This window comes from Pan paniscus, chromosome 7 (assembly GCF_029289425.2).
Source record: "Pan paniscus chromosome 7, NHGRI_mPanPan1-v2.0_pri, whole genome shotgun sequence".
In the NCBI taxonomy this organism is placed as follows: Eukaryota; Metazoa; Chordata; class Mammalia; order Primates; family Hominidae; genus Pan; species Pan paniscus.
In genome coordinates, this window is record NC_073256.2 from 102,624,481 (window position 1) to 102,634,323 (window position 9,843).

Below are 9,843 nucleotides of genomic sequence, written 5' to 3' on the forward strand. Positions count from 1 at the left end.
CATGGTGAAACCCCATCTCTACAAAAAATACAAACATTAGCCAGATGTGGTATTGGACGCCTGTAGTCCTAGCTACTCAGGAGGCTGAAGTGGGAGGATCTCTTGACCCGGGGAGGTGGAGACCATGGTGAGTGACCCGTGTTTCTGTCAGTGTACTACAGCCTGCATGACAGACTGAGACCCTGTCTCATAAAATAAATAAATACATAATAAAGTTTTAAAAAGCAAGCACAGAAAGACAAATACTGCATGATCTCACTTATATATGGAATCTGAAAACATTGAACTCATAGTTGTAGAGAGCAGACGGGTGGTTGCCCCAGGCAGGGGCTGGGGAGGGATTGGGGAGATGTTAGTCAAATGATACAAAATTTCAGATAGGAATAGTGATAGAGATCTATTGAACAGCATGCAACTGCAGTGAATAACTATGTATTATGTACTTGAAACTTGCTATAAGAGTAGATTTAAAACATGTTCTCATAACAATAAAATCAGTATGTGAGGAAATCAGTGTGTTAATTAGCTTGATTTTGTCATTCCACAATGCATACATATAGGAAACCTCATGTTGTACCCCATAAACATATATAATTTTTACTTGTCAATTTAAAATTAAAATTTAAGTAAATTATAAAAATAAAATGAAATAACATACACTAAAAAAGACTTTTATTTATTAAATCTCCACAAGAAGTCTAAGTTATGAAGGAAAATAAAATTCCAGGAACAGTAAAATCAATCAGAAATGCCCTACGTCAGTGCTTTCCGAAATTTGTCTGACAGAGTGGAAATCCAGTTCTTCACTAAGTCATTGTTTTGGAACAGTTAGTGAGTGTGTATATATGTTTGTGTGGGCTCACATACACAAATTAAATTCATGGTAATGTAAGCATTCAAAATATCAGTTTAATTTAGTTACGTACACATACACAAACACACACCCCCCACACACATTTATAAAAGCAGCCATTCCACCAAAACTAGCTACTTAGTGTCTCATCTCTCACTGAAGATTCAAAACAGAAACGTGGATTTAGGGAGGCATGATGGTTCATTCTCTCTTGGAGCCCAGTTGGAAGTTGACTGACTGATTCAGACAATATAATTGATTGGTCTGGGTGGAAGAATCCACTTTGACTCTTAATTGAACACCTACTATGTGCCATTGTTTTAAGGCTTGCCATGTGTTGCTTCATTCCTTCCTCACCATTACCTTATGATCACACTTTAAAGATAAAAAAGTAGAAGCGCAAAGAAGTTATTTGTCCAATATTACAATGCTAGTAAGTAGTGGAATTTGAATTTGAACCCAGATATCTAACTCCAGAGCCTAAGTGCTTCACCCATCTCACTGTGGTGGCTCTAGAGAAAAACAGGTAAGTGCACATTAAGAAGCAAATGCCTCTGAGTTGTTTTCAATTTTTTTTTATTTTTAATTTTTAAATTCTTATAACCATTTATTCTGCGCCTGCGCCGGGGGTGGGGGAAAAATCGGGTGCGGTAGGGGAGGTTCAGAAAGCCCCACAGAAGGAGAAGAGGCCCAGGAGAGAAGACTGTCAGGAGGCTGGTGGGCCTGGGGGCTGGCCTTGTTCTCAGAGGCCAGGGAAGTCCAGGTGGGCTGAGTGAGGCTAGTGGTGTAGCGACAGAGGTCTGCGAGGGGCAGAGGGATGGGGACAGGCGCGAGGGGCCGTGGCAGGGACCTGGGGGAATGGGAGTTGGGGCTCGGGCCTCAGGGAGGCGATTGGTGGAAGGACAGAGGTCTGGGAGGGGCAGAGCGATGGGGACATGGACGGCGGCCCGCTGCAGGGATTCCGGAGGACTGGGAGTGGGGGGTTGGGGTTACTCTTGGCTTTTTGCCCTCTCCTGCCGCCGGCTGCTCCAGTTCCTCTCGCTTTGCGGCGAGGTGGACAGGGTGAGCTCTCGGGACTGATGGCGGTTTTGGAAGAGGCCTGGGGCCAAGGACAGGCCAGGGCGGCGGGAGAGGCGGACCGGTGGCGTGGCTGGATCTGGGCGCGCTGTCGGACCTTCCACATCACCAGCTGCAGGCAGGCGTTTGCGTCCTCGCTGGAGTTGTGGCCGTCCTGGCTGTCCCGGATGATCTGTCCCAGGTAGTCGGCCGCGAGATTCCTGAGGGAGCGCTTGTAGGGGAAACCTAGGTAGTGCGGGAAGAGCACGGCCGTGTCCACCACGGTGCTGTGGATGAGCTTCAGGGCCAGCAGACCGCTCTCCAGGCTGTGCCCGATGAGGATGGTTTGGGCGCTGGAAAAGCTCAGCAGGATGGCTTGGACTTGGGGCAAGGTGATGCTCGTCTTGGCGACGTCGGCCTCGGTGACTCCGGAAAACCTGATGATGTAGTCCACGATCTCGTTGTCGGGCTTAACGAAGGTGTCGTACACCACTCGCATGTCGGCGTCCACCACGGTGACGCGGGTCAGCTCTAGGCCATGCGTGGTGTAGCACATCTCACAGTCCAAGGCGTAGATTACTGGATGAGGGTCTCTGGACAATTCTTTCTTGAAAGTCTCCACGAAACCATCGAGGCTGTCCTTGCGGCCGTCCCGCACGTGCTGCTTTGCCACCTGGCAGCCCACAGAGCCAGGAGCAGCTGCACAGCAGGTGTACTGACTAACCCGGCCTCTAGCCACCTGGCTCGAGGGGACCCGCCCCCAGTGACAGTAACACAACTGGTCGCGTACACAGCGGCCCGAGGAGGACACCAGGTACTCGGTGCCACAACGGCAGCAGACCCTGCAGGAGGAGTCGCCGGGCCCCTTCCCCTGGCCAGTGAAGAGGACGGCGCCTCTGGGCCGCTCGGGGTGCGGGAAGGGGTAGCCGTTCTCCTTGAGCTGGTCCTGGCTGAGCAGGAACCCCTGGAGGCGGCTGTACAGGGCGGCCCTGCTGAGGCCCGGCATGGAGCTGGGGGTCAGGACCCTCAGTCTCTTGAGGGTGTTCAGGACCACGTTCAGGTACCTGTTCTTGTTGGGGCTGCAGTCGTAGGCCACCTTCTCCTCGTTCAGCGCCTTCTCCTCGGCCTCCTGCTTGGAGGCGCAGAACTTGAGACACTCTTCGGCGAACAGTTGGAGATACCCTCGGCGGAGGACGGTGGGGACTTGGCACCCAGACCTTCGGAGGATAATGGGTTTCTTCAAACTCGGTAAGGATGGACGACGGACGATTCGCTTAGAGCTGATGGTGGTGGTGGTCTTGCATGCCATCCCTGACCTGTTGCGCGTCTTCCCTGGCTGTCTGCCGACCTTGGAGCCACTGGAGCGTTGGCTGCTGCTGGCCACCCGGGTTCTCTTGGCATCTGTGTAACCTGTGACCAAGCAAGGGCTGGAGGGGTGGGCGATCGTCTTACTCTTCCTGGGGGCTGAGATGCGGACTCCCGAGGGCCTCTCTGTCAGCCTTGGGGCGGCTGGCAAGCAGCAGGCCGATCCCCTCTGTGCAGGGAAGTAGCACGCTTCTGTCACCACCTTGGGACACGCTGGGGGCACCGCCGGACCCCTGTTCTGGGGCTCCGCCTGGATGTCCACAAATGCGGAGGCCTGGTTGTGCATCTGGGGCACCCGGAGCCCGAAGCTCTGGGCAGGCTGATGAGAGGGCAGGGGGAATTCTGGAGCCTCGAGGGCCGCTTGGACACAGAAAGGGGAACATCACACACCGGGGCCTGTCATGGGCGGGGGGAGGGGGAGGGATAGCATTAAGAGATATACCTAATGTAAATGACTAGTGAATGGGTGCAACACACCAACCAGGTGAATCTTGGAAGGCAAAAGCTACTGAATTTAGCGAATTTGTGGAGGCATTCCCAGAAATCAGCCAGGTGAAGTATCACACAACCGAAGACTGCACAACTCCTGTAAGGCAGCACGATGCGGCAAACCCAGACGGCCACTCTTCTCACCCCTCCTCCGTTGGCTGTTCTGGGTAATGAGGTTCAAAAGTCACCTAGGCAACTGCCAAAATAGCTGAAATGGAGTAAGGGCTTCAGGCTGGTGACTAGCAGAGGTCCACCTGACCCCCGTAAGCTGCTGAACAAGAAGGGCTGCCAGAAATGTCCCCCTAGGGAATTTGGTGGAGACGAAGACCCGCTCACTGGACAAGGGTTCCTCCCAGGAGACGCCCGAGCGGAAGACACGGGCTGTGAGCCACGCCCTTTCACCCTCCGCTACCCCGCCCTGGGCTGGTGAAGGTGCGCGTAAGGATGAGGACTACTGAGCCCTGAAGAAATAAATCCTTCCCCTTTGACCCCAAGGAGGATTGCCTGTGAGGATCTTCAACGAGTCTACCCGTGTCTAGACACGGGAGCAGGTCTGTCCGGCACAGCACCTCCCTCAAGGAGGAGAAGAGTGAGGAGAAAGGAAACTCAAGTCTGACCATTCTGTCCTGGGAGAGAAGAGGAGGATCTCATCTCTCATCTGTCCAAGCAAGGCAAGGAGACTTTCTCTCATCTTTCCAAGCAAGGCAAGGAGACTTTGTATAATTAGGAAACAAAAAGAATTTAGAAGGAATGAAAGCAGCCCGTAAGGTGCATTCCTAAGGACTGCCCATTGAAACTGACACAATTGCCCTTGTTTGATGAGAGGAATGAGCAGAGCACTGAGGTGGTGAACAGGGATCTAGTGAGACTTTCCCAGCATGTTTCTACCAAAGCTTTCTCTAAGCTTCTCGGAACACTCTCCTAATAAGCAGATGTTTGGCCCTTCAGAAAGTCAACAAGCAAAATGCCTTGAGTGTCCCAAAACACTGATGCCATGATGTTGGCTCCTGACTGGCCTCCTTTTCCTTTGACTGGACCACTGCCACCTCTCGGTAGCCATCGCTTTGATGATGCTTTGCCTTCGAGGTCATATTGGTAAAGCCATGTTCCAACTTCCGGTTACAATTTGTCAGAGGGATGCGTCAGGATCGTGATCCCTCCTGTTTAAAATTTCCACTGATAGCTCTCGTCGTAACTGCAGCTGATCTGGGCACAGTGGTTTTCACAGCCACTGCAGGATTCATCTCCCACATCTTCTCACCTCTTCTTGAAACAAGCTATACATTCGTAAAGAGTTCATTTCTTTGGGGTAGTGTCCTTAGAAGCTTTTGTGAAAACATCAATGATTTCTTCATTCTTCCACCCAAGCTTCACCAGAAATTTGATGTTTGCTCTTGCTGCAATTTTCGTGGAATTCATGTTGCTCTGATAGGAGTCCTTTTCAGTGGATGTCTCATCCTTCTCAGTGCCTCAAACTCGATCTAGTTCAGAAAGGTTATAAGAAGTTCGGACAAGTTTATTTGAGTGCAAACCAGTGGAAACCCATGCATAGTTTCTTCACCATGTGCATTTTCTATGAACCTTTTGAAGAACCCCTGTGTTGAACATTGCCCAAGTCGTGGGAGAGAAGTGGGTGCGGTCCACTTCCTGTCCTCAATTTGCCCGCAGCGGAGGAGTGCACAGAACAGGGAAACGCAACCCCAGAGAGATCCTGCCCTGCAGCATGCAGCAGACTGCTGGCCCAGTCCTGGCTCCATGGGGTGCTGTGTGGGCCCAAGCAAGTTGACCAAACTCCCTGACGCTGAAATGAATCCTAGGTGGCCCAATTCCAGTAGCCATTATAGGACTGCCCTGCAGGGACAGTTAATTAACTCAGGAAAAGCAACCTAGCTCCAAGGTTAGCAACCAGGAGTTCCAGTTGATTCCATTAGTGCACCCCTTGAGGCATTCCCAAGCTGGAGTCTGGTGGAAGATGAGGCTCAGTGTGATTGGATGGAAGCAGCAACCAATCAAGGAGAAGTCCCACCCACTCTGCCCTGTGCGTCTATAAAGGCGACGGGTGGCGGCCGCGGCACTCATTGAAGCCGCCAGTTGGGAGAGGAGCAGAGCCAGGCCGGTGCTCCCGAAGGCAGCAAGATGTTGCGAGCCACAGCTCCCTGCTGGTTCCCACCTGGATACCCAGAAGCTAAGAAGGTGGCCGAGGAGGCGGCCCTGGAGGCAAGAAGCCGCCAGTTGGGAGCGGAGCAGAGCCAGGCCGGTGCTCCCGAAGGCAGCAAGATGTTGCGAGCCACAGCTCCCTGCTGGTTCCCACCTGGATACCCAGAAGCTAAGAAGGTGGCCGAGGAGGCGGCCCTGGAGGCAAGAAGCCGCCAGTTGGGAGCGGAGCAGAGCCAGGCCGGTGCTCCCGAAGGCAGCAAGATGTTGCGAGCCACAGCTCCCTGCTGGTTCCCACCTGGATACCCAGAAGCTAAGAAGGTGGCCGAGGAGGCGGCCCTCGAGGCTCCAGAATTCCCCCTGCCCTCTCATCAGCCTGCCCAGAGCTTCGGGCTCCGGGTGCCCCAGATGCACAACCAGGCCTCCGCATTTGTGGACATCCAGGCGGAGCCCCAGAACAGGGGTCCGGCGGTGCCCCCAGCGTGTCCCAAGGTGGTGACGGAGGCGTGCTACTTCCCTGCACAGAGGGGATCGGCCTGCTGCTTGCCAGCCGCCCCAAGGCTGACAGAGAGGCCCTCGGGAGTCCGCATCTCAGCCCCCAGGAAGAGGAAGACGATCGCCCAGTCTTCCAGCCCTTGCTTGGTCACAGGTTGCACAGATGCCAAGAGAACCCGCGTGGCCAGCAGCAGCCAACGCTCCAGTGGCTCCAAGGTCGGCAGACAGCCAGGGAAGACGCGCAACAGGTCAGGGATGGCATGCAAGACCACCACCACCATCAGCTCTAAGCGAATCGTCCGTCGTCCATCCTTACCGAGTTTGAAGAAACCTATTGTCCTCCGAAGGTCTGGGTGCCAAGTCCCCACCGTCCTCCGCCGAGGCTATCTCCAACTGTTCACCGAAGAGTGTCTCAAGTTCTGCGCCTCCAAGCAGGAGGCCGAGGAGAAGGCGCTGAACGAGGAGAAGGTGGCCTACGACTGCAGCCCCAACAAGAACAGGTACCTGAACGTGGTCCTGAACACCCTCAAGAGACTGAAGGGCCTGACCCCCAGCTCCATGCCGGGCCTCAGCAGGGCCGCCCTGTACAGCCGCCTCCAGGAGTTCCTGCTCAGCCAGGACCAGCTCGAGGAGAACGGCTACCCCTTCCCGCACCCCGAGCGGCCCGGAGGCGCCGTCCTCTTCACTGGCCAGGGGAAGGGGCCCGGCGACTCCTCCTGCAGGGTCTGCTGCCGTTGTGGCACCGAGTACCTGGTGTCCTCCTCGGGCCGCTGTGTACGCGACCAGTTGTGTTATTATCACTGGGGGCGGGTCCGCTCGAGCCAGGTGGCTGGAGGCCGGGTTAGCCAGTACACCTGCTGTGCAGCTGCTCCTGGCTCTGTGGGCTGCCAGGTGGCAAAGCAGCACGTGCGGGACGGCCGCAAGGACAGCCTCGATGGCTTCGTGGAGACCTTCAAGAAAGAGTTGTCCAGAGACGCTTATCCAGGAATCTACGCCTTGGACTGTGAGATGTGCTACACCACGCATGGCCTAGAGCTGACCCGCGTCACCGTGGTGGACGCCGACATGCGAGTGGTGTACGACACCTTCGTCAAGCCCGACAACGAGATCGTGGACTACAACACCAGGTTTTCCGGAGTCACCGAGGCCGACGTCGCCAAGACGAGCATCACCTTGCCCCAAGTGCAAGCCATCCTGCTGAGCTTTTTCAGCGCCCAAACCATCCTCATCGGGCACAGCCTGGAGAGCGATCTGCTGGCCCTGAAGCTCATCCACAGCACCGTGGTGGACACGGCCGTGCTCTTCCCGCACTACCTGGGTTTCCCCTACAAGCGTTCCCTCAGGAATCTCGCGGCCGACTACCTGGGACAGATCATCCAGGACAGCCAGGACGGCCACAACTCCAGCGAGGACGCAAACGCCTGCCTGCAGCTGGTGATGTGGAAGGTCCGACAGCGCGCCCAGATCCAGCCACGCCACCGGTCCGCCTCTCCCGCCGCCCTGGCCTGTCCTTGGCCCCAGGCCCCTTCCACAACCGCCATCAGTCCTGAGAGCTCACCCTGTCCACCTCGCCGCAAGGCCAAAGAAACCGGAGCAGTCGACGGCAGGAGAGGGCAAAAAGCCAAGAGTAACCCCAACCGGCCACTCCCAGTCCCCCGGAATCCCTGCCGCGGACCCTCGGGCCTGTCCCCATCCCTCTGCCCTTCCCAGACCTCTGTCCTTCCACTAATCGCCTCCCGCAGCACCGAGCCGCCACTCCCAGTCCCCCGAGTCCCTGCCGCGCCCCCTCGCGCCTGTCCACATCCCTCTGCCCATCCGAGACCTCTGTCCTTACACCACTAGCCACCCCACGTGGGACTTCCATGGCCTCTGAGTACAAGGCCAGCCCCCCGGCCCACCAGCTTTCTGAATGTGTGCTTACCTGTTTTTCTCGAGAGGCACCACAGTGAGGTGGGTGAAGCACTTAGGCTCTGGAGTTAGATATCTGGGTTCAAGGCCAAATTCCACCACTTACTAGGTTTCTAATATTGCACAGATAATGTCTTTGCGCTTCTACCTTTTGATCTTTAAAGTGTGATCAAAAGAGACTTAGACTCCCACATCATAATCATGGGAAACTTTAACAGCCCTCTGTAAACATTAGACAGACCAACGAGACAGAAATCTAAAAAGGATATCCAGGAATTGAACTCAGCTCTGCACCAAGCGGACCTAGGAGACATCTACAGAACGCTCCACCCCAAATCGACAGAATATACATGCTTCTCAGCACCACATCACACTTATTTCCACATTGACCACATAGTTGGAAGTAAAGCACTCCTCAGTAAATGTAAAATAACAGAAATTACTGCAAACGGTCTCTCAGACCACATTGCAATCAAAGTAGACCTCAGGATAAAGAAACTCACTCAAAACCGCTCAACTGCATGGAATCCGGACACCCGGCTCCTTAATGAGTACTTGGTACATAACGAAATGAAGGGAGAAAGAAAGATATTCTCTGAAACCAATGAAAACAAAGGCACAACATACCAGAATCTCTGCGTCACATTTAAAGCAGTGTGTAGAGGGAAATTTATAGCACTAATTGCCCACGAGAGAAAGCAGGAAAAATCAAAAATGCATACCCTAACATCACCATTAAAAGAATGAGAGAAGCAAGAGCAAACACATTCAAAAACTAGCAGAAGGCAAGAAATAACTAAGATCCGAGCAGAACTGATGGAGATAGAGACACAATAAACCCTTCAACAAATCAATGAATCCAGGAGCGGGTTTTTTGCAGTGATCAACAAAATTGATAGAGCACTAGCAAGACTAAGAAAGAAGAAAAGAAAGAAGAATCAAACAGATGCAGTAAAAAATGATAAAGGGGATATCACCACCGATCCCACAGAAATACAAACTACCATCAGACAATACTATCAGCACCTCTAAGCTAATGAACTAGAAAATCTAGAAGAAATGGATAAATTCCTGGACGCATACAACCTCCCCAGAGTAAACCAGGAAGAAGTTGAATGCCTGAGTAGACCACTAACAGGCTCTGAAATTGAGGCAATAATTAACAGCCTATCAAGCAATAAAACTCCAGGACCAGACGGATTCACAGCCGAATTCTACCAGAAGGACAAGGAGGAGCTGGTACCATGCCTTCTGAAACTATTCCAATCAACAGAAAAAGAGGGAATCCTCCCTCACTCATTTCATGAGGCCGGCATCATCCTGATCCCAAAGCCTGAGAGAGACACAACCCAAAAAGAGAATTTTAGGCCTATGTCCCTGAGGAACATCGATGGGAAAATCCTCCATAAAATACTGGAAAACCGAATCCAGCAGCACATCAAAGAGCTTATCCATCATGATGAAGTGGGCTTCATCCCTGACATGCAAGGCTGGTCCAACATATGCAAAACAATAAACATAAT

The 9,843-nt window shown here is 53.2% G+C and overlaps 1 protein-coding gene across 1 annotated transcript; it reads right to left on the reverse strand.

Moving 5' to 3' along the window:
- Nucleotides 1-1,038: 1,038 nt before the first annotated feature.
- LOC129398523 (exonuclease GOR-like) lies at nt 1,039-8,884 on the reverse strand. The gene is made up of 2 exons (XM_063606530.1): nt 8,876-8,884; nt 1,039-3,302 (listed from the first exon to the last, which is right to left on the reverse strand). The coding sequence occupies exons 1-2, from the start codon at nt 8,882-8,884 to the stop codon at nt 1,632-1,634; spliced, it is 1,680 nt and encodes a 559-aa protein (XP_063462600.1). The 3' UTR covers nt 1,039-1,631.
- Nucleotides 8,885-9,843: the final 959 nt, after the last annotated feature.